Source organism: Microtus pennsylvanicus, chromosome 5 (assembly GCF_037038515.1).
Source record: "Microtus pennsylvanicus isolate mMicPen1 chromosome 5, mMicPen1.hap1, whole genome shotgun sequence".
In the NCBI taxonomy this organism is placed as follows: Eukaryota; Metazoa; Chordata; class Mammalia; order Rodentia; family Cricetidae; genus Microtus; species Microtus pennsylvanicus.
This window is the reverse complement of record NC_134583.1, coordinates 139,042,889-139,065,832: the sequence shown is the minus strand read 5'-3', so window position 1 is coordinate 139,065,832 and position 22,944 is coordinate 139,042,889. Positions and strand designations below refer to the sequence as shown.

The 22,944-nt window shown below is 42.7% G+C and overlaps 1 protein-coding gene across 2 annotated transcripts in view; it reads right to left on the bottom strand.

The window, feature by feature from the left end:
* Positions 1 to 3,693: 3,693 nt before the first annotated feature.
* Positions 3,694 to 22,944, bottom strand: part of Grk5 (G protein-coupled receptor kinase 5) — a 206,795-nt gene continuing 187,544 nt past the window's right edge. For both annotated transcript variants that reach the window (XM_075974572.1, XM_075974573.1), the window contains 5 exons: positions 14,295 to 14,503; positions 11,953 to 12,090; positions 10,164 to 10,301; positions 9,577 to 9,708; positions 3,694 to 8,185 (listed from right to left, as the gene is read on the bottom strand). In XM_075974572.1, the coding sequence (XP_075830687.1) occupies positions 8,087 to 8,185; positions 9,577 to 9,708; positions 10,164 to 10,301; positions 11,953 to 12,090; positions 14,295 to 14,503 (716 nt within the window). In that variant the 3' untranslated portion in view covers positions 3,694 to 8,086. The remainder of the gene's footprint in view (positions 8,186 to 9,576; positions 9,709 to 10,163; positions 10,302 to 11,952; positions 12,091 to 14,294; positions 14,504 to 22,944) is intronic.

Sequence of the window (22,944 nt, the reverse complement as noted above, 5' to 3'; positions counted from 1 at the left end):
TCTCTCTCTTTCTTTCAAAAAAAAAACAACCAAGAAACACAAAAATGTAAATCAAAACAATCAAGCGAGAGACCAATAAGACAAAAAAAATGCCAAAATTAAGTAAAATGAAATTTAAAAGTCCACAAAAATACCATTGAGTTTGTTTCATGTGGGCATGAGTCCTGCTCTGGAGTGTGGTTGATAGACCCTATTCAGTGACATTTTCTGTGGCTTATAAGCTCAGGGACACTGTGCTGCCGAAAATTCTCTTTACCCAGAAGGTATTAATTGCAGATAGCGTCTTTGTTAAGGGTGGGAGCTGCTGTCCACCTCTTCTTAGTGGGACTCCACCTGGCTTGAACCCTAACGGTTCTTTTTTTTTTTAATTTATTTATTTATTAAGGATTTCTGCCTCCTCCCCGCAACCGCCTCCCATTTCCCTCCCCCTCCCCCGATCAAGTCACCCTCCCTCATCTGCTCGAAGAGCAATCAGGGTTCCCTGACCTGTGGGAAGCCCAAGGACCGCCCACCTCTATCCAGGTCTCCTAAGGTGAGCATCCAAACTGCCTAGGCTCCCCCAAAGCCAGTACGTGCAGTAGGATCAAAAACCCACTGTGATTGTTCTCTGCTCTTGAACCGCCCAATATCCAGAGGCTGCAGAACTGTCAACACTGGTACCAGGATTTTCCATTTCCCTTCCAGCTTTGGCCTCCAGAATGGTGACACAGTAAATGCCTCTTGTTTAACCTACTCTGACATTAATAATGTGTGGTAGTCAGGAACTCATTTGAAATGCTTCCCAACTGCCAAACACTGATAGACATGTTATTGGGTATATATACTGTATGTATGTGGATATAAGCATATGTGTACAAATGTGTGCATGTTGAAGCCAGAAGTCAACACTGGATGGCATTCCTCATATGTCAGTCACCTTGTTTTATGAGACGGAGTCTCTCACTGACTTGGAGATAACCAAGTAGGCTACTCTGGCTGGTCAGTGAACATCAAAGATGCTCATCTGTCTCTGTTCTTTACCACTGGAATATAAGTGGATGCTTCTGCCTAACCAGTTTTTCCAGGTGGGTTCTGGAAATTAAACTTAGGTCATCATGTTTGCACAGAAAGTACTTTATGAACTGAGTTATCTCCCTGGCCTTTAATAGACAGCTTGTGTAAATTATCAAAGTCCCTCTATTGCTAGTAAAAACAAATGGTTACTATACCCCTGGACAAATTAGGAAATTGAGACATAGAACAAGTATGCAACTTGTCTGAGCTGTCCCAGGTGCACAAATTGAAAAACTAGAATCTGAACTTAGACCTTGGAGCTATAGAATTTGCATGCTGAACTGATCATGGAGCAGAAAAAAATTTAAAATAAAGAAATAGTTTGCTTATCAACCAAAGGCATAGACTTCAGAAAGTCAGAGGGCTTGCTGAGGAAATACCAGACCCCAAAGTTCATCAAGGCTTTGCTTGTGGATTTTGTTCAATAACATCACTTGATAGAAAACCCAGAGGCCACTTCAAATATGAGATTGGGATTACTACTTAGAGTGCACTGGTCGATGGTAGATAACTCTGAAGAGAATTATTTTCTCCTTCACCCTCTACTTTACTGCTGTGAAACATCAGCAGCAGAAGTGATCAAGGGCAGGAGCCAAACCAGAAACCTTCATTACAGGGTTGGGCTCTTTGGAGTGGAATTCTTCTTGGCTCTGTAGTCCAAGTTTCTGCTAACTCGAAAGAACGTTTGTCAGTGGTTTCAGCAGAACCTCATCTGAATAAACAGGCTGCCAGTTACCAGAGGGCAAGTATACCGCATGTTTGGCTCTAGTGTTGAGAGGATGCAGGGTGGGGATGCTGACTGTGGAATTTTGATGCTTTCTCTCCTATCCTGTACCCTTTGGGATATATGGCTCAAGTGGTAGATGCAGATCCCTTGGATTTCCCTGGGGACTGAGGAGGTGGGGTAGCCTGGCAGGTATGTCTCAGACTTCTCCAGAGTAATCCCTAAGCCTTTCCCCTACTCTATTTTTGTTTGTATTGTAGAATTATCTAGAAGAAATGTGATATAAATGGAAGGAATAATAACATTAGCAGCTACTTTAAAATTTTTTAAATTATGTTTAATACGTGTTTGTGTATGCATTGATGCATATGTGTGAATGCATGAGAAAGCCAGAGGCTGACATCAGGAATATTCCTGTTACTCTCCCCTTATTTTTGAGACAAGATCTTTCACTAAACCTGGAGCTTGAAGATTCAGTTATACTGGCCAGTGAATCCCAGGGATCTTCCTGTCTCCGTCTCCCTGTCTTAACACAGCTTGCCACCAGGAAGCTACACCCACAAGGCAACTAAAGCCAGGTCCACCCACTATTTAGCTCAAAGAAGCTCTGTTCACAGTGGTACAAGAGCCTCACTTGCTGTGGTTTGAGGGTTCCTAGCACTCAAAGTTTCTTGCTTGTGACCATCTCAAGGGGTCTAGGTAGATCTCACCCAGAGCCTGACACTCCCTGGTGTCCCAAGAAGGGCTGGGTTTGGGAGGAGAGCACCTCTCCTGGGCAAGACCAAATGGAGACCATTCAGTGCCCTCATCTACTGTGCACAGCTGTTTAGAGTGAAGAGCGTAATAGAGGTGTGGATCATCACTTCCTCCCACCTATCCTCCTTGTCTGCCCAGACAAAGTAGGGTAATGAGGTAAACAGTCTCGGTGTGCAGGGCCATGGGACCCGAGTTTCTTCCTGATATTCTGTCAGGAGGTTGGCTGTGGCAGTGGGCTTTCTAGATTGGTAAAAGTCTCCCAAAATAATACATAGCCTTCAAAGGGTTAGGGAAGGTTTCCACTATCTCTAGTGAGGTTCCTGTCTCTTGAGTTGGAAGGCTTCCTGTCCTTGGTCCCTCCACATTCTCTTGCAAGTCTTCACACATGATTAGCAACATGTACCTGTTGGTTGTTTCCTCAGTACTGCTGCTCAGCAATTCTTCTCTCATTCCAGGAAAGACGATGAACATCCCATTCCATCTCATTGCCAGGCAGCACCTACACAGAGCTTCTGTCTCAGTTTGTCTTTTCAATTAGGAAAAGTGTCTGCTTTCCAGGAGCCAGGGGACTAAAGTCTTCCATGGGGCATATGAACTCCAGAGCTCATGCTGGAAGACAGGAGCCTCAAGTATCCACTCTCTTCTGTGTCCTTCTGCTCTACCAAATGCTTGCTGGGGAAACACAGGGTGTGTGAACAAATGTGGGGACTGCCACTGTATTCACCCCATCTCAAAAAGAATCTAGAGTTTGCCAGGGGACCAGGTCCACCAGAGCATAGGCCTGGGTTCTGGGTATCCCATGTCCTCATGAAAGCTGAAAAATGTTCTTTAAAGAGCCTGCCTCTGTGTAAAAGGCTCATCAGGCAGCAAGTATGGGTGCCTCCTGGCATTCCTGTCCTAGTCTACTTTGTCTCCATGACTAGAAACTGTTGGGTTTGTGTTCAAACTCTGATGGCCTTGTAAGAGTTCTGCTGGCCTCCTTAGGTACTAACGTGATGGCAGTTCTTGGTGTGGTCAGTGCAAGGGCCAGATTTGGTTTGGGTGGAATCGACTTGAGAAAGGATTAACTGAGGGGCTATTGCAGTCAGTATGAACATGTTTCAGGCAAGTGTCACACAAACAAGAGGTCAGTGTTTCCACAGAAGAAAAGAAATGCAGTATTATATTCATTAAGGAATTTATTTATCTTTATAAAACAACAGTGGTTGTGGCTAGACATGGTGGCACTGTAACATAGTGGATGGAGCATGAGAGGTTCAGAGCAGCACAACAGAAGCTATTATCATTGAGAATAACCTCCAAAATGAAAACCTTTGGATACTAGAGTTATTATTCTAACAATGCCAGCAGCCACAATGCCCTTCTAATGGACAATATTTATTTGTGATCAATTATAGGAATGGTAGGTCAATAAACTGGAAAAATGCCCAATTCCTTTAGGTGAACCAGCTTCTTTCCTAGGGTGACCTAGCTTGTCACATGTTAAATCATTGTCCTGAGTCATGACTTTTCAGTCTGAGCCAGAGGAGATACTTTATGTGCCTGTGCAGGATCTGGCCTACATACCTGCCAGCTTCACTAGCTGGGTGGCTGGCTGTACAAGCAGGTATAGAAAGTGGGCCAGGGTGGGGCTTCCCAACTGTAGTCTGGAGGAAGAGACTTTATACTGCTTTTCCATAGCAAAACCTATGTTAGAAGGTCCTATTTCAGGGTATTGGTTTATGAAGACACTTGGAAGGGGATGAGGATACAATCAGAAAAGAAAGCACACGATTGCCCAAGAGAAGATCCCAGTGTTGCTTTTTTCTTTCTCTTGGGACCTCTAGCTGTCCAAGAAGCTGGCACCATTCCCTTTGTCAAGGCTTAGAATGCCAGACTCTGGGAGGCTGCATGGCCTGCTCTGTGTTGAGGTTAGTGGCTCATTTAATTTGCTGGAAAGTAAAGCCAACCTTTCAAGAAAGTACTTGGTCCAGAAGAAAAAAATAGATTGTAATATTGGGCTGAGTTCCTTGGAGAAGCATGGAAGCTTCCCAGCCTCAGCTTTCTCAAGGGGTTGGTCTCAGCTCTGAGGCAGACTCTCATTTTACTTGTGCCTCTGATGCAAAGAAGTGCCGTGCACATGTTCCCATGCGTGAACTCATCAGAAACATCATGAGCCAGTGCCTGTCAGGCATACATATGACTGGGGCTACCTGTGATCTGGGTCTGTGTGGCAGGTCTCTTGCTGCCTGCCCTCCCAGAAAACAAAATATATCAGAGACCAGTCCTGTGGCTACAGCCAGGCTCAGCCCCTAGGCAGGTAAGTAAATTTGGAGCCTTGTGTAGTTCAGGTTCAAAAATGATTAGAGGATACACACCATCTTCCTGGAAGGTGAGGATCAGACATTCTTGATATTCTGGGGATGATATTCACAGTCCACCTTCCCCCCACTAAAGTGTATAAAGGACAATTTTAAGTCAGAATGGTTACAGCAGAGACCACCCTACATACTGCAGACAGAGGCCTATTTCCCAAACAGCAAAAGCAGAGAAGCTTCTCATTCCAAATCAAGGGACATTCAGTTAGAAACATGCCACACTTGAAACAAGAAAGGTTCTTCTGCAAAGAGTTCACGTGCACAACAGAGTGTCCACATACACTTTCTCCTGGACATGGCAGAGGGCTTATTTTCATTTTAAAACAAAAAAAATACCTTTAAAATGCAGCTATAGAAACAAAGGCAGGAGGAAGACTTAGTCAGGGAGGAGGGACACTTTTCAGGCACTGTTTCTTGCTATGAAGCCATGAGTAGGCCAAAACAAACTGAAAGACTGAAACATGTGTCTATCCCTGCCTCCCATAGGCACTCAGGTACATTTCAGTGCACTGGTCTTTCAGGACCTCATGATGCAAACACATGGTAGACAGATTTGTGTTTTCCGTTTAGCTTCCTGGGTATTCTTGATATGGTATGTTCCTCTGTATGCTGTGAATATGTTTTATTACCATTGGTTAATAGAGAAGCTGCTTTGGTCTATGGCAGGGCAGAATATGGCAGGCAGGAAATCCAGGCAGAGATACAGGAGGAAAGAAGGCAGAGTCATGGAGATGCCATGTAGCCACCGAAAGAGAAAGATGCCAGAACATTACTGGTAAGTCACAACCTCGTGGCAATACGTAGATTAATTGAAACGGGTTAAGATGTAAGAGCTAACTAGGAATATGCCTAAACCATTGGCCTGACAGTGTTGTAATTGATATAGTTCTGTGTGATTATTCAGGTCTGGGTGGCTGGGAAACAAAAGTGCAGTCTCTGTTCACAGATTCTTTGCTGAAAATGGACATTGCCTTGATTTTGAGGCCTAAGGAGAAACTTTCCTAACCGCTACCTATTTGACATGAGTTAAATGACTTTGGGTGGGGAAATAGGAACAAACCTGTGAAAAGGAGTCAGAGGTTGTGTGTGGCTGGGGCTTATAACCACACCAGAAAGATGACAATTCTTTTGGTCCTCAAGGAAGAAACATGAGCAACAGCTTGAGGATCTGGAAGTACTGAGTGTCCTGCTCCCCAGCAGAACCTGGATATGGTCATTTGCATTTGATTCATATTCAGCCCTTCAAAAGTTCAGAAGCAGTCAAGGGGCCAGGCTTGAGGTTAATCATGCATCATAGAGCCTGGCTGTTTCTTCTCTCATGGTTAACTGACTTCAGGATGATTAGTCCCAAAGACCAGGCTCCTTTCTAGCAGTGAGCCCTGGAAGAGCTTGGAATCAAAGACATGAGACTAAAATGCTTGGGATTTTCCTCCTGACAGGCTGAAGTCTCAAAGCTGTCAGGTGCCTCAGGAAAACACATTCGGAATGGCCATACACACAGGCCTGGGGGATGGTTCTCACACTATGGGGCATCAGAAGGGTCTGAGCAGCTTAGGAAAGATGCATTTTTCATGGTAGTATGCACTTACAATCCTAGAATTCAGGAGGCTGAGGCAGGAGGATATTTAATTTGAAACCAGCCTGGACTACAAAATGAGATCATCAAGTATTGGCTTGGGGTGTTGCCCAGTAATCTGCATTTTAACAGGAGCTGATTCCAGTAGCACCTGGCTCACCCTGTAAGAAACCCCAGTAGTTGGTAGCTGAGACAAATTTTGAGGCAGAGTCACACTCAGAGTCTCATCCTCCCAGGGGAGCAGTGAGACCAGCTGCTTACCCTGTCCTGGTGAGAAGGTGAGGGCCAATCTGTACCTTGTCACCTCCTGGGATTTCAGGGGCTGGACAACAACTCCCCGGGGCTGGAAAGGTAAGTCCATCAAATCTTCCACGAGTGACTTGTGCCTGTGACTTTAAGATGCCCAATTAGAACGAGCCTTTGGCCAAGATCTCCTTGGGAAGTGACAATAAGATTGTCTTGTTACTTCACCAGTACAAGTTTCTTCTTAGGCATCCCACTTGCCTAGAAAGATGACTTCCTTCATGCCACATGAGCCAACAAATCTGTGGGACCCCATTAAGGTGTCATGATATGATGATCACTTTACTGACCAGCAAAGGCCTAAACAGGCATGGAGGTAGTCACTCATGATGGAACCCCCAATTCATACTTTTCCATAGTCCCATGGTTTGGAACACTTGGGTTTCCTACTGGTCCTTATCATCAGTATAAACTACTAAAAATAATATATAGGAGAAATCCCCAAATACAACAGAAATCTCTTAAAAACCACTGGCTTTAGCTGCCAAGATCTGCAGCCCAATGACTTGGGATTCCCTGCCCTGCAATGCCAGACACCCAACAGCAAGAGAACAAGAGAAGCTGCAGTGTCAAATGCCTGCCCATAGAAGTATTCTTACCAATGATGCCCCACCCCACAGAGAGTGTTTGAGGGAGGAATGTCTCAAGTGCATTTTGGCATTTCATTCTGATTGTTATAAGTCAACAAGAGAGTGAGAGCTACACTGAGGAAAAGATCAGAGAGATGAACATAGGTAGATGCAATCAGGGCTTAAAAGGTAAAAGGTGAAACATTTTCTACATTTAATAAAAAACATTTTCTCTTCTGAAGCTCTGGAAGTCTAGAGCCACTTTTTTTTTGTAAAACCCCCCATCTAAAATGGCTTAAAACACATGGCTTAAAAGTGGCTACACAGAAAATATACACCCTCAAAGTCTTGACTTTCAGTTAAATACAAATATACAAAATGTAAACTGAGACAATAGAGAAATTTACAAAACTTTCCTTTAAAAATGATAAAGACAAAATTCAGTTCTAATTAGGATGCTATTAAAATCCATGCAAGTTGCATATCCCATTGGGTTTCTATTGCAATATTCAACAAGGACAATTCTAGTTCACCCCAGCTTGGGGCCACCTTGAAAAGCAGACCTGAGTGGAAATTTCTTTGAGAAACTTGGAGGCTTGTTGTTGGGATGAACAGTATCCTATCCCAGTTCCCAGGGGAGCTCTCCTGGCTACCCAGCCATAGTAGAAGCTCCATCAGCTACAAGTTCCGCTTCCAAGTAGAAGGGTCTGAGCTGGTTCCACTTTGGACTTCAAGACCAGAGCTGAAACTAGCTGCTTCCAGTAGAGTTTGAACTGATGTGGTTTGAATTTATGCGGTGGTTACAACTGGTCTTAGGAGTGGGTGAACTCTTGGAATTGTTCTGATGCTGGGAAGAGAGAGGAATAGAATCAGTTCTTGGTAAATTCAAAGCCCATGGATTTGACACATTCATGGTGGCTCTGGAAGTAGGGCAGTAGAATCCAGAATGTTCAAACCTTCTCTGTGTTTTGGCTTTTTGCATTCTCCCCAGAAGACCTGAGTTTACAGGCTGCTCCTTGAGCAAAGGGTTTTATCTGGTGCCCAGGAAGAGCCATGGAATTAAGAAATCCTAAATCTGTGAGCAGAGGAAAAGGGTGATTTCTTTCTAGAACTTGGAGTTTTACTTGATGGAACTGTTTAAACATGTCTTTGTATTATAAAAACACAAATATATCACAGTGTAGGATGTGAAACTTAAACTTGGTAGGGGGCAGACCCCATGAGTCTGAAGATGCTTCCTGCCCTGTGTCCCAGATAACAGATAGTCTGTGAGGTCACCAGAGGTGTGAGCTAGGGTTAAGTTCTTTGAGTCCATCAATCTCAGTCTCCTTAGCTGGAATGGAGCAATGAAAGCCCACACATGTGTTCACACTTCACCAGGATGCCCACAAGTAATGAGTCTCCCCCTCTCTTGGTACATGGGAGGTGCCTAAGATATGGTGGTAGAATGAATTAGTTATTGGATGGAAGCTGGGGTATGGGATATCAAGTACACAGCCTAGGGCCTAATCCATAATGCATCTCTGTAAATAAGCACCTTTATTTTATCCTTGCTATCTGAGGGAGAGAGCTGAGAGTTCAGGTCAAGTGACCACAGCTGACCTAGGGGAGGAGAGACAAGTAGAGAAAGACTTCCAAGCTCTAAGATGGGAATCCTGAGGCTCCTCCTTCTTGAAGGGCTAGGCTGACTAGACACAGCTGCAGCTGCCTTTGTAGTTGTGGAATAGGGCTCCTGGGTTCTCACACTCTGGATTTTCAGATCTTCCCAAGGGCTGTTCTTTCATTTGGTCTATACCAATCCTTCCTTCAGGGATAAGCTTTGATGGAACAAAGTCTGTTCCCAAGGGGAAAATGCCAGCTAGTATGAGGGGATTGAGCAAGGGAACAGTGTTTCCCAGTCTGAGGTGGGTTTGCCCTGCAGGGTGACCATTAGTGCTGACCACTGATAGAGGAGGTGCTGAGTTGTTTCTTCCTCTGTGTTTATTGGGCAGAGGTTGGTAATGCTTTTTCAACATCCTTCACTCTGTGGCACAGCCCTGTGATGAGAATCAGTTTCCCTGTGTCAACAATGTTAACATGGGACCCTGTATCACCAACAAGGGGTGCTGGGATTTTGGACAAGCTGACTAACAATTCCAGGCTACCAGGCTATACAAACAAGGGGCAGTCTGGATCTCTGGTGTGTGAAGTGGGCTGGAATCCTAGAGCTCAGGCCAGGTTGGCCAGGCTGACTCTCACCTGGCGCCTGAAGAGTCTATGAAACAGCCCTTTCTTTGGAGGTTCTGGAGGCTGATTTCTGTTCAGGTCTGGTGAGAGGGTACCATTGGGTCCAAACACATTCAGCTCCTTGAAGCATTCTGTTTCTATCATCTAGAAAGGCAGAATAGAAACAACACTGTCACCCTCGGGGGCCTTCCCTGAGACATTAGACCCTGCCCTACTGGCTCTGCCCCTTCCTCTAACAGGGCTTCTCTGCAACTTTCTGGGGGTCTCCACTAAGAATATAACCCACCAGAGGCACACTCTTCCCCCTCCAAACCATCTCCTATAGCTTACTTGACCATCATCCATACCGCATTTGATCAGCTGACTTACTCAATTTAATGTATGTACTTTTAGAAGATGCCCCATTTCCTTCCATTTCAAGCAGACCTCCTAGGGAGGCACCTGGCTGCTGCCCACCTGTTCTCTCTCAGCTACCTTGTTGGCTTCCAACCCAAGCCCATCTGTGCTGCCTACCCAGTGACCCTTCTGTTGTTTTGCACTTTCATCTTCTCTGACAACCCATCCCTCTTAGAGAAAAGCTGGTGGCATGCCCTGCCCACCTCATTTTGCCATGGGATTGGCACAGATCCTGTGGAGAACTTAGAGTAGAAGTCATCGTCCGTATGGTCCAAGTTGACACCTTTCACAGTAGAGAACTGCTCAATGTCCAGCACGTCCTTGCAGTACACAGCCCGGGGCTATAAGAGACAAAGGGCTCCATCACATGGGCCCTTCCTATGGCTGCCAGGTCCCCAAGCCTGTCTCTTAGGTTCTGATAGAGAACAGTGGGACATCTTCCTAAACTTCTCATCTTTTGGGTCCTCAAACCTGAGGTTCCCTCTCTCAGATCCACCAAGGGGACCTGATCCAAGTAAAATGAGAGCTGGGGACGCCCAGTCCAGAGTTCCTTTTTACCACTGCTTATTCACATAGACCATAGACCTGTGATCTCTTTCAAGACAGGTCCAAGAGGCTAAGAGGTTATCTCTGTCTTTAAGTTCATGATCTCTGGAATCTCTGGGCACCTCATCCATCAGCTGCCTTGGCTGCTAGGAAGCCCACACCATCAGGAAGATAGCACTGTTTCAGAGTGTTATCTTTTGGAAGAGAGGTGGCACTGGTTACAGTTTGGGGTTTGTGGTCTGTGGGGATGCTGTGGACCCAGAACCAGAGCAAAGCACAAGACGGCTTTGACAAAAAGGGAAAGTGTAGTGATATTTCATTTGTATTTTAATAAATAAAACTTGCCTGGAGGTCAGAGAGTAAAACCGCAGTAGTGATCAGTCTTACAGACCAGGCAGTGGTGGCACACACCTTTAATCCCAGTAGCCACCCTAGTTTGCCATAGAAACCAGTGGTAGTGGTACACACCTTTAATCCCAGCACTAGAGAGGAATATAAAACAGGAAGAGACAGCTCTCAGACAGTCTCATTCTGAGATTCCTGGAGACAGGATTGCCATTTTGGACTGAGGTAGAGGTAAGAGCCAGTGGCTGGCTATTTTGCTTTTTCTGACTTCAGGTTGAACCCCAATTTCTGTCCCTGGGTTTTTATTAATCATGCTACAAAATGGTTAATAACTAGTTCTTGGAAAGGGGTCTTGAAAAGCTCTGATTTGTAATATTGGCCAATTGCTGTGGTGTCAATAGTCCCATCCTGGTCTACTGCAGGCTCTTGTCCTGACATTACTAAGCAGGGGGCTGGGAAGAGACGTGTACCACATCTGCCAACTTTGAAACAAGCCAGTTCCCAACTCCAATATTCTTGTACCTTCCGCAGTCCTTGGCTCCATCCTCCAGACCCCAACAAGGGTCCTCAATCTTGAAAGCACAGAGGCACAAAAAAGCCTTGCTGGGTGGGCCTCCTTTGTGAGTGTGAGCTAAACATGAGCCTGGGCTATGCAGACCCAGTAGAGCACCTTTAAGGAAAATCCTAATTTAACTGGACAGTAGATGCTCAGCTATACTGAACTGAATGTGGTGGTCCTTAATACCCATTACAGCACTTTCCATTTAGGTTATCTCAATCTTCCATGTACTGGAAGGTTCAGGGAGGGGAGGTGTCTTGGACTGCACTGGACAGGTAAGACAACTGAAGGTTGTCTAGGCCCCCTATACTGGAGAAAGTACCTAAGTCTCTGAACAACCAATGTAGAGTTCCAGGGCTCACACCCCATCCGTACATTCTGACAACATGATTTACAGCCCTGTCACAAAATAGCCAGAGTGTAGGAAGGGACAGTCGGCAGTCTATAATGCTCCAGGAGGACAGCTGGACTCTCCAGTCTACTAGAAAGCATGTCTGGGAGAGGTGAGTTTAGAGCTCCTAGGAGCAGTGGTGGCTACTCACATCTGGAACGAAGGGAGGGTCCAACATCCCAGCCTCCAGGCGCTTGAAGTTCATGTTCCTGAAGAAGGGGTGCCTCTTGACCTCAGCAGCCCCTTCGTCCTGGCAGCCCAGCCTCTGCTTCGAGTCTTTGGTGAGCAGCTGCAACAAGAGAATCCCATGAGGCCATGTGGTTGGGCCTTTCCATCTGCCCAGAGGACAGAAGGGCGAAGGAACATCTGTGGCTATAGCTCTCACAAGTGTCTCTCTTCTAGCCTCCCCAGTGCTGCCTCCTAGAACTCACAGTCTAGGTGAGGAATTGAAGTGGCAGCAAAACAAGCACCAGATCACATCTTTGTAACAAATAAGGCATGTTCTCAGTCACCCTGTGGCACATTACCAGGCTGGTGGCTCAGATTAGTGCCCACACCTGGACTTCTCTTTTTTAATTTGTTTTGTTTTACAATGTTTATTTATTATTATTGTGTGTGGAGATCAGAGGACAACTTTGTGTGGTCCGTTCTGTCCCTCTACCTTTCAAATGGGTTCCAGGACTTGAATTTAGGTCACCAGGCTTGCACACACACACACACACACACACACACACACACACACACACAAAAGCAAGCTTTACCTACTGAGCCATCTCTCTGACCCTGAGTTTCTCTTTTCCATATATAACTGAGCTATGTTCTCTCCATTCCAAGAAACACCAAAGAAGCAAGGCTATGAAGTGGCTGTCAATACAAAACGCCTGTAAATACAGCTCCAATCGTCCACAGTGCTGGCAGATGGGTAGCATCATCAAGGATAAGATGAAAGAAGGATGAGAAGTAGGGCTATGTTACTTATCGGCTACTACCAGGCCCAGAATGATCCAGGAGACAAAGAAGTTAGATGTGGGGACTTCTAGACCTTAAGAGGCATGATTTACAGGTCTGGCATTTTAGTAGAGCAGAGTGTGTATTACAAAGAAGAGGATGTCTAAGTCCAGAATCCACGACCACAAGAGAAGACTTCTGGTGGTTCTTCCAGGTGACAAAGATGAGGGTTCAACCCTTTGTTTCTTTTCAGCTACAGACCAGAGTATCAAGCTTAGCCAGCATCTTTCCCAAAGTGGCCACAAGGGGGCAGAAGAGGGATATCAATGTCCCTAGTTACCGGAAGAGTTCCAGCTCAAAGACTGGGGTTGAAGCAGAAAGTTGGTGGGGGAGGGTGAAGGTGATATGCTGGGTGCCTCTGTTTTACTTCATCTGCCTGAGGCACCCTCTGATAGGTTTAATAAACAGACGAATGGCCAATAGCTAGGTAGGAGGGGTTAAGTGAGACTTGCAGGCGGAGACAGAACTCTGAGAAAGAATCTGAGGTAGGAGGTTTGCCAGCCAGACACAGGAAACCAGATGTAAGATACTGAGGAGAGGTAATGAGCCACATGGCAGAACATAATTAATACAAACAGGTTCATTTAAGTTTTAAAAGCTAGTTGGAAAAAAGTTTAAACAAAAGCTGACAGTCTGAAGAAAGACCAGCTACAGTGGTAGTGGTGTTAGGGTCATGTTTGCCTCATCCTCTCAGTATGTACATGTCCCTGTTGACCTAAGACTGTGACACCTCCTCCAACGGCCTTGTCACACCACACAGATAGCTGAAGATGGCATAAACAAGCATCACTGGCAACCATCTCCCTCCACCCTGACCTTTGCTGCCAGTCCCTCTGGTACCCACTCTGTCTGCTGCAATGCTTCTCTGAGGTTGATTAATGGGCTTAGGGTCTATTTGTTGCATGCCATTCTTCATCGTGTCTTTTACACATGTCAGGGCAGAGGAACACTTCTTCTTCTTTTGGACTTGATCAGATGGCAAATCCAGTCATTCCCTTCCCATAGCACTATGACACAGAAGTGGCCAGACAGGGGTAGTTGCAGAAAACAATGATGTGTCTAAGCCCCAACCCAGGCCCTGGGATTAACCTAGGAGTGGGAGATCACCTTTTGGAATTTTCAATTTAGTGTCAGGGGCCTGGTGCACCATAGTAGACATTGTCAACAAGGCTCGCTTTGTTAGAATCCAGAGCTGAGGGAAAAGGAGGTCCAAGTTCAAGAGCAGAAACTTGCTTGTGAACCAGCTTAGGCTATCATCCTCATCCTTTGCTTACTTCTCCACAAAGGATAGACCTTCATGGGTGTTCACTCAATCCCCATTTCTTGTTCATGGGGTAATCCTGCCCAATATGCCAGACTTCCCCTAAGGCATATCTAACATCTCAGTCAGATCAAGGAGCACATGCGATTCTAGTGTAAGGGCTATACCACCCATAGATGTGTATTAATGTTCCTATCCTGTCAGCCTGTCTGAGATGAGCTTACCATGTTGCAGATGGACTTGGCCTCTTCAGAGAACTTGGGGGAATATACCTCTTCAGTCTCCAGCACCCGGCGATCCACTTCTTCCCGCTTAACCTTCTCCTTGCGGCCTCGAAACGGCGACTGGCCCTCAATCATCTCATAGATGAGACAGCCCAGACCCCAGTAGTCAGGGCTCAGGCCATATCGCTGGTTGTTCAGGACTTCTGGGGCTGAGGACAGAAGGAAGGGAGAAAATGAGGGACAATAGGCAGCAGGATGCAGCCCAAGCACACAGCCGGTGCTGCTCCTCATCTTAGCAGTACCCAAGGGTAATGTATTCTCGCAGAAGGACTGGGGTTTTGGACTGGGGCTACCTTCTTTCAAAGCCCCAACTTCAACCCAGCAGGTGTGCAAATACCATTTTGTCTAGAAAGCCTTCCTGGACATGATGCTTCACTGTGCCCAAGAGCTCTGAAGGAGGTTTCAGAACTCTGATTATGGAGCATGGAAATGTGTCCTCAAATAGAATACACACCACAGTTTTCACTACTTTGTCCCCAGTGACAGGTATGACTTTCACATACAGGATGCACTGCATACATATTTATTTCAATGGAGAAGGGTACCCACCTAAATTAAAGATTCTATTCGATCTACCTGGACTTCTAATAATTTCTTGGGAGATGGGTTTGCTGTTCTAGAGCACCTCAGTTTGATTCCTAGCACCCACATGGAAGCTCAGGACCACAAGTGATTCCATTTTCAGGGGATCCAACAACCTCTTCTGACCTCTATGGGAACTAGGTACACAGATGGTACACAGACCCATACACATAAAATAATAAAAATAATAATTTTTAAATCCTTTATTGTATCTTTCCTACCACTCTTATAAAAATGACACACAGATTCACCACAGAAGCACAAAACAGCTACATGTCTTGAGGCCAGTCAGAATGAAAAGCACACACACACACATGACATGCACCAGTGGACACGTGACAGAGACTGTGTGAGAACAAAGCATTCAGAACTATGTCCAAAAGGAGAGCAATACAAATGTGTAAACAGATTTCCAGGCAGGCACTGAACAAGTGTATCTTTATCTACCTCTTTGCTTATCTCCCCTTATGTCCATTGATCATCCATACACCCATCCATCAATCCATCTATCTATCATCCATCCACCCGTCTGTCTGTCTGTCTGTCTATCTATCTATCTATCTATCTATCTATCTATCTATCTATCTATCTATCTATCATCTATCATCCATCCATCTATCCCCTATCCATCTATTTGCCATATATCCCTCAGATCTCTCAAATATAACTATCAGAATTCACATGGTCACATACACACATACTCACACAAATATCCCACAGCTTGCCACGTGTTATGTAGTGTGAAAAAGAGCATCTAGTACCAGAGACAATGTATTGAATCCCACACATCATCTGCAGGTACAGGCCTGGGTAGATGGCAACAGGTCTCTAGCCTAGAGTTTTCAGGGAAACCCTACACCCCAGAGTTACTGGGGATACATATACAAGGAATGTGCAGGGAAGTAAAAAATGTTCATAATTGGTAGGAGATTCTAAGAGTTTAGCTCCAGGTCTACTCCCAGCATGTTAGTCTTGGAACAGGCTGAGAGGACGCAGGGTGGTCCTTACTTAGAACTATGCTTGGAAACATGATAGGCTCCTCTAATTTTAGAGCTCTTCTTTTTTAAAAAAAATTGCTTGAATTCAGGTAAGTGCCTAACTAGAAATTAAACTTCTTGTGCATACAGCATTAGTGTCCCAGTGCACATATGCAATAGTCTCTGGAACTCTCTGAATAACGCACTGTGTGTTTTCTGTGAAAACAATCATATGCAAAACTGACTTGTTCTTGGCGATCTCCAGACACTGCTTTGTCTTTTCTCAGGGAGCGATGTGATTTCTCATCACGTGCTACTAAAACTGTGCATATTTTGGAAAATTGTATTGTATTCTTTTAGGTACAAGAAATTATTTCACCTTTGTTTGCATCTTAAAAACTGTTATTTCAGAATATTGGATATAAAAAATAATTTTCTGAAGGAGTTATAAAAAGGTGACAAATAAATTTTGGTGCAAGTTTAAAAAAATGCTTTTAAGTTATATATTTTTCTCCTCCCATCCTCCCTCCCCTTCTGCTATCTCCCACGGTCCCCATGCTCCCAATTTACTCCAGAGATCTTGTCTTTTTCCATTTTCCATGTAGATTAGATCCATGTTTATAACTCTTAGGATCCTCTCTGTTGTCTAGGTTCTCTGGGATTGGAAATTGTAGGCTGGTTTTTCTTTGCTTTATGTCTAAAAGCCACTTATGAGTGAGTACATATGATATTTGTCTTTCTGGGTCTGGGTTACCTCACTCAATAGATCCATTCATTTACCCACAAATTTAAAAAATGTAATTTTTCTGCTATGTAGTACTCCACTGTGTAAATATACCACATTTCCCTTATCCATTCTTCAGTTGAGGGGCACTTAGGTTGTTTCCAGGTTCTTACTATGACAAACTATGCTACCATGAACATAATTGAGCAACCTTTGGGTATATACTGGTATTGCTGGGTCTTGAAGTAGGTTGACTCATAATTTTCTGAAAAGTCGCCATACTGTTATCCAAATGGGCTGTACCAGTTTACACTCCCACCAGCAATACAGGAGTGTTCCTTTTACCCACATCCTTTCCAGCATAAGTTGTCATCAGTGCTTTTGATCTCAGCCATTCTTACAGGTGTAAGATGGAATCTCAGAGTTGTTTTGATTTGCATTTCTCTGATGGCTAAGGATGTTGATCATTTCCTGAAGTGTCTTACAGACTTTTTAGATTCCTTTGTTGGGAGTTCTCCGTTTAGGTCTATACCTCATTTTTTTATGGATTATTTGTTCTTTTGAGGACCATTTTCTTGAGTTCTTTGTATATTTTGGAGATCTTTGTGTATTTGTTTGATGTGGGGTTGGTGAAGATCTTTTCCCATTTTGTAGGCTGCCGTTTTGTCTTGTCGACCATGTCCTTAGCTTTAAAGAAGCTTTTCAGTTTCAGGAGGTCCCATTTATTAATTGCTCTCAGTGTCTATGCTACTGGGGTTATATTTAAGAAGTGGTGCCAATGAGTTCAAGCATACTTGTTACTTTCTCTTTTATGAGGTTCAGTGTGGTTGATTCTATGTGGAGGTCTTTGATCCATTTGGACTTGATTTTTGTGCATGGTGATAGATAATGGACCTATTTTCATTCTTCTATATGTTGATATCTAATTATGCCAGCACCATTTGTTGCTTTCTCTCTTCCATTTTATATTTTTTTTGCTTCTTTGTAAAAAAAAAAAAAAAGGTGTTTGTAGGTGTGTGGATTGATATCTGAGTCTTTGATTTGGTTCCATTGTTCTTCCTGTCTGTTTTTATGCCAAAATCAGGCTGTTTGCAGTACTGTATCTCTGTAGTTGAGTTTGAAGGCAGGAATTGTGATGCCTCCAGAAGTTGCTTTACTGTACAGGATTGTTTTGGTTGTCCTGGGTTTCTTGCTTTTCCATATGAAGTTGAGTATTATTCTTTCTAGGTCTGTGAATAATTTTGCTGGCATTTTGATGGGCATTGCATTGAATCTGTAGAGGTTTTTTTTTTTGTAAGATTGCCATTTTTACTATGTTAATTCTACCTACCTCTGGAGAAAGTGCTGTCGGAAGCACAGGGGAAAGGGGAAGTCGAGGAGGGAGCTACTTCCTGATGGAGTCAAGAAAAGGGAAGGAATCACTCCCTGGGCATCTTTCAAAAAGATGGTGACACCAAAGAAGTGGGTCTTAAGACCTTCTGAGAGTGACAAGGAAGAGAAGTGGACAAGGTCAAGAGTGTCATGTTATCGTCCACAGAGAGCACAGTGTCAGGAATGCTGGGAGAAAGAAGGGTGGAGTCAGAGAGATGCCATGTAGCCCAACCAGAGACAGACGCTGGAACTTTAGCCGGTAAGCCACAGCCACGTGGTTATACACAGATTAACAGAAATAGATTAAATTAAGATGTAAGAGTTAGCTAATAAGAAGTTAGAACTAATGGGCTAAGCAGTGATTTAATTACTACAGTTTCTGTGTGATTATTTCCGGTCTAAGCTAGCCGGGAGGCCGGGAACCAACCAGTGGCCTCCCTTCCTCCAACACCTACCCAAGAGTGTGGAAGATCTTTCCATTTTCTGGTGTCTTCTTTGATTTTTTTCTTCAAATATTTAAAGTTCTTGTCATAAAGGCATTCTTTATGTTGTAGGAGGCTGCTTATTGGTTCCTAGCTGCCCAGTCCCAAAGTAACCACACAGAAACTGTATTAATTAAATCATTGCTTGGTCAATTACTCAAGCATACTGCTAGCTAGCTCTTACATCTAGAATTAATCCATCTCCATTATTTTATATTTTACCATGAGGCTCGTGGCCTACCAGCAAGCTTCCAGCATATCTGTCTCTGGCGGCAACTCCATGGCTTCTCCTTGACTCTGCCTTCTTTCTCCCAGCATTCAGTTTAGTTTTCCTTGCTTAGCTCTACTTTTCCATATCTCACAGGCCAAACCAGTTTCTTTATTTACCAATAAAAGTAACACATAGACAGAACCTCCCACATCATTTACCCTTTTCTGTTTAAATAAAAAGGAAGGCTTTAACTTTAACATAGTAAAATTAAATATAACAAAATAGGTATCAAACAAGAATTATGATTACAATACTTATATCTACTCTATCTTTGATCATAACTAAAAACTATAATTATAACTATCTATTCTTCAACTCCATCAAAGACTCCAGAAGGATATAATATTACCTAAGTAAACAGAAAGTGCATTGAAAGTGGCTTCCAAAACTCTAGAATTGACAGAGACATCTTGCTGTCTGGACAGTCACCCAAAGTTCTTCTGTATTGTTGGGGCATCCATCTTCAGCCTACAAGCTCACAGTATCTGGCAGACCTTTCCACAAAGCAGTAAATTTCAAAGACAGTTCCACCTATATTTGCATTTTGTCAGTCACTTTCTTCTGTGTCCTACAGAATGTCTGCCAGGAACCCTGAAAAATGATCTCACCTTTAGGCAAGTTTAACAGTCATTTCTCCATGGGTCCTCCATGTCCAGTTCACACAGCATACCATCAAGCAATCCAGCCAAGAGCAGTTTCTTGCCCAAATGGCTAACAAACTCCATGAGGAGCCTCTTCAGGGCCCATCAACCTCTTGAAGTAATTGGTGCTGCCAGGAGCAGATGTGTCTCGTTGTCATGAAAAGTCCTATGTTCTTAAACATTTTAAATGCCATATTCTGTAGTCTTTGAAAGGTTTGAAGAATGCTTATCCATCTGAAATACAACTCTGTACATCTAGAAAACCTAACTAAAATGACTACAAGCTTGACTATTATGGATGACTATTAACCTATATTTCTTAATTATACATTACAGTTTTAAATGAGCTGCACAAACACAATACCTTAAGAGCAGAAATATATATAGTTTTCCCTGCCTATCTCTACTCTACTCTATCACACAGGCCAAGTCAGCTTCTTTATTCATTAGCCAATAAAAGATACACATAGAAGGACCTCCCACATCAGTTTCCTCTTGCTTGTTTAGAGTGAGTGACTCCAAGATATTTTATGCTATTGTGGCTATTGTGAAGGGTTGTGGTTCTCTGATTTCTTTCTCAGTTCATTTATCATCTGTGTACAGGAGGACTATTGATTTTTTTCAAGTTAATCCTGTATCCTGCTACATTACTGAAAGTGTTTATGAGCTGTAGAAGTTCCTTGGTAGAATTTTTGGGGTCACTTACGTAAACTATCATATCATCAGCAAATAGTGAGAGTTTGACTTATTTTCCAATTTGTATCCCCTTGTTCTCCTTTTGTTGTCTTATTGCTCTAGCTAGAACCTCAAGAACTACATTGAATAGATATGGAGAGAGTGGGAAACCTTGTCTTGTTCCTGATTTCAGTGGGATCACTTTGAGTTTCTCTCCATCTGGTTTGATATTGGCTGTAGGCTTACGTATATTGCCTTTATTATGTTTAGGTATGTTCCTTGTATCCTTGCTTTCTCCAAGACCTTTATCATGAAGGGATGTTGCATTTTGTCAAATGTTTCTTCAGCATCTAATGAGAAGATCATTTTTTTTCAGTTTATATGGTGGATCACATTGATTGATTTTCATATGTTTAACTATCCCTGCATCTCTGGGATGAAGGAGACTTGGTCATGTTGGATGATTTTTCTGATGTGTTCTTGGATATGGATTGCCAATATTTTATTGAGTATTTTTGCATCACTGTTCATGAGTAAGATTGGTCTGTAATTCTCTTTCTTGGTAATGTCTTTGTGTGGTTTGGATATCAGGGTAATTATAGCCTCATAAAAAGTTTGGCAATGATCCTTCTGTTTCTATTGTGTGGAACAATTTGAGGAGTGCTGGTATTCTTTGAAAATCTTGTAGAATTCTGTGCTGAATTTTTTTGGTTGGGAGATTTTTTTATGCATGTTTCTATCTTTAGCAGTTATAGTTTGTTTAATGTGCTTATCTGGTCTTGATTTAATTTTGGTAAGTGATATTTATCCAGAAAATTGTCCATTTCCTTTAAGTTGTTCAATTTTGTGGAGTACAGGTTTTTGAAGTATGGCCTGATGATTCCCTGGATTTCTTCCATGTCTGTTGTTATATCTGATTTTCTGATTTTGTTAATTTGAATATTCTCTCTCTGCCTTTTGATTACTTTGGATAAAAGTTTGTCTATTTTGTTGATTTTTCTCAAAGAATGAACTTTGTCTCATTGATTCTTTGTATTGCTTTCTTTGTTTCTATATTGTGATTTCAGCTCTCAATTTGATTATTTCCTTCTGTCTAGTCTTCCTGGGTGAATTAGTTTCTTTTTGTTCTACAGTTTCTAGGTGTTCTGTTAACTTACTAGTGTTGGGTTTTTCCAGCTTCTTTTATATAGGTATCTAGTGCTATGAACTTTTCTCTTAACACTGCTTTCATTGTGTCCCATAAATTCAGGTATGTTGTGTGGTCATTTTTCTTGAATTTTAGCAAGTCTTTAATTTCTTCCTTTATTTCTTCCCTGAACCATTGATGATTCAGATGAGCATTGTTTAATTTCCATGTGTTTGTGGACTTTCAGGAATTAGTGTTGCTGTTGAATTCTAATTTTAAGCCATGGTGATCCGGTAAGATACATGGCATTATTCCAACTTTTTTAATCTGTTAAGGTTTGTTTTGTTACCTAGTATGTGCTTAGTTTTTTTGAGAAGGTTCCATGAGGTTCTGAGAAGAAGGTATATTCTTTTATGTTTGAACAGAATGTTCTATAGATGTCTGTTAAGTCCATTTGAGTCATATCTGTTAGTTCCCCTATTTCTCTGTTGATTTTTTTGTCTGACAGACCTGTCCAGTGGTGAGAGTGAGGTATTAAAATCTCCCACTATTAGTGTGTGGAGTTTAATATATAATTTAAACTTTATAAATGTTTCTTTTACTTATGAGAGTGCCCTTGTATTTGGGGCATAGACGTTCAGTATTGAGATTTCCTCTTGATGGATTTTTCCTGTGACTAATATGAAATGTCCTTCGTTGTCTCTTTTGATTGATTTTAGTTTGAAGTCTATTTTGTCAGATATTAGGATAGCTAACCATCTTGCTTCTTAGGTCCATTTGATTGGAAAAAATTTTCCCAACCCTTTACTCTGACGCAATGTCTGTCTTTAAGGTTGAGGTATGTCTCTTGTATGCAGTAGAAGGATGGATTCGATTTTTGTATCCAAACTGTTAGCCTGTGTCTCTTTATAGGTGAGTTGAGTCCATTTATATTAAGGGATATTAATGACCAGTGATTGCTAATTCCTGTTATTTTAGTTTTCGTTGTTGGTGATGTTATTGTGTGTATTTTTCCATTTTGCCGGATTTGCTGCTGTAACATCTTCTAATGTCTATGTTTTTGTGGATGTAGTCAACTTCTTTGGGTTGGAGTTTTCCTTCTCGTACTTTGTGTAGGCTGGGTTCATTGCTAGGTATTGGTTAAATCTGGTTCTGTCATGGAATATCTTGTTTTGTCCATCTATAGTGATTGAAAGTTTTGCTGGGTATAGTAGTCTGGGCTGTCATCCATGGTCTCTTAATGTCTGCATAACACTTGACCACAACTTTCTGGCTTTTACGGTTTCCAATGAGAAGTCAGGTGTAATTCTGATAGGTCTGCCTTTATATGCTACTTGTCCTTTTTCCTTTGTACCTCTTAATATTCTTTCTTGATTCAATATGTTTAGTGTTTTGATTATTATGTGGCAAGGGGACTTTTTTTTATCCAGTCTATTTGTTGTTCTGTAAGCTTCTTGTATCTTTCTTTAGGCTGGGAAAATTTTTCTTCTATGATTTTTATTGAATATATTTTCTGTGCTTTTGAGTTTGACTTCTTCTCCTTCTTCTATCACTATTATTCTTAGGTTTAATCTTTTCATGGTGTCCCATATTTCCTGAATATTTTGTGTTAAGCTTTTGTTAGATTTAATGTTTTATTTGACTGATGAGTCTATTTCCTCTATTGTATCTTCAGTGCTGGAGATTCTCTCTGCTATATCTTGTATTCTGCTGTTTATGCTTGCATTTGTAGTTCCTGATT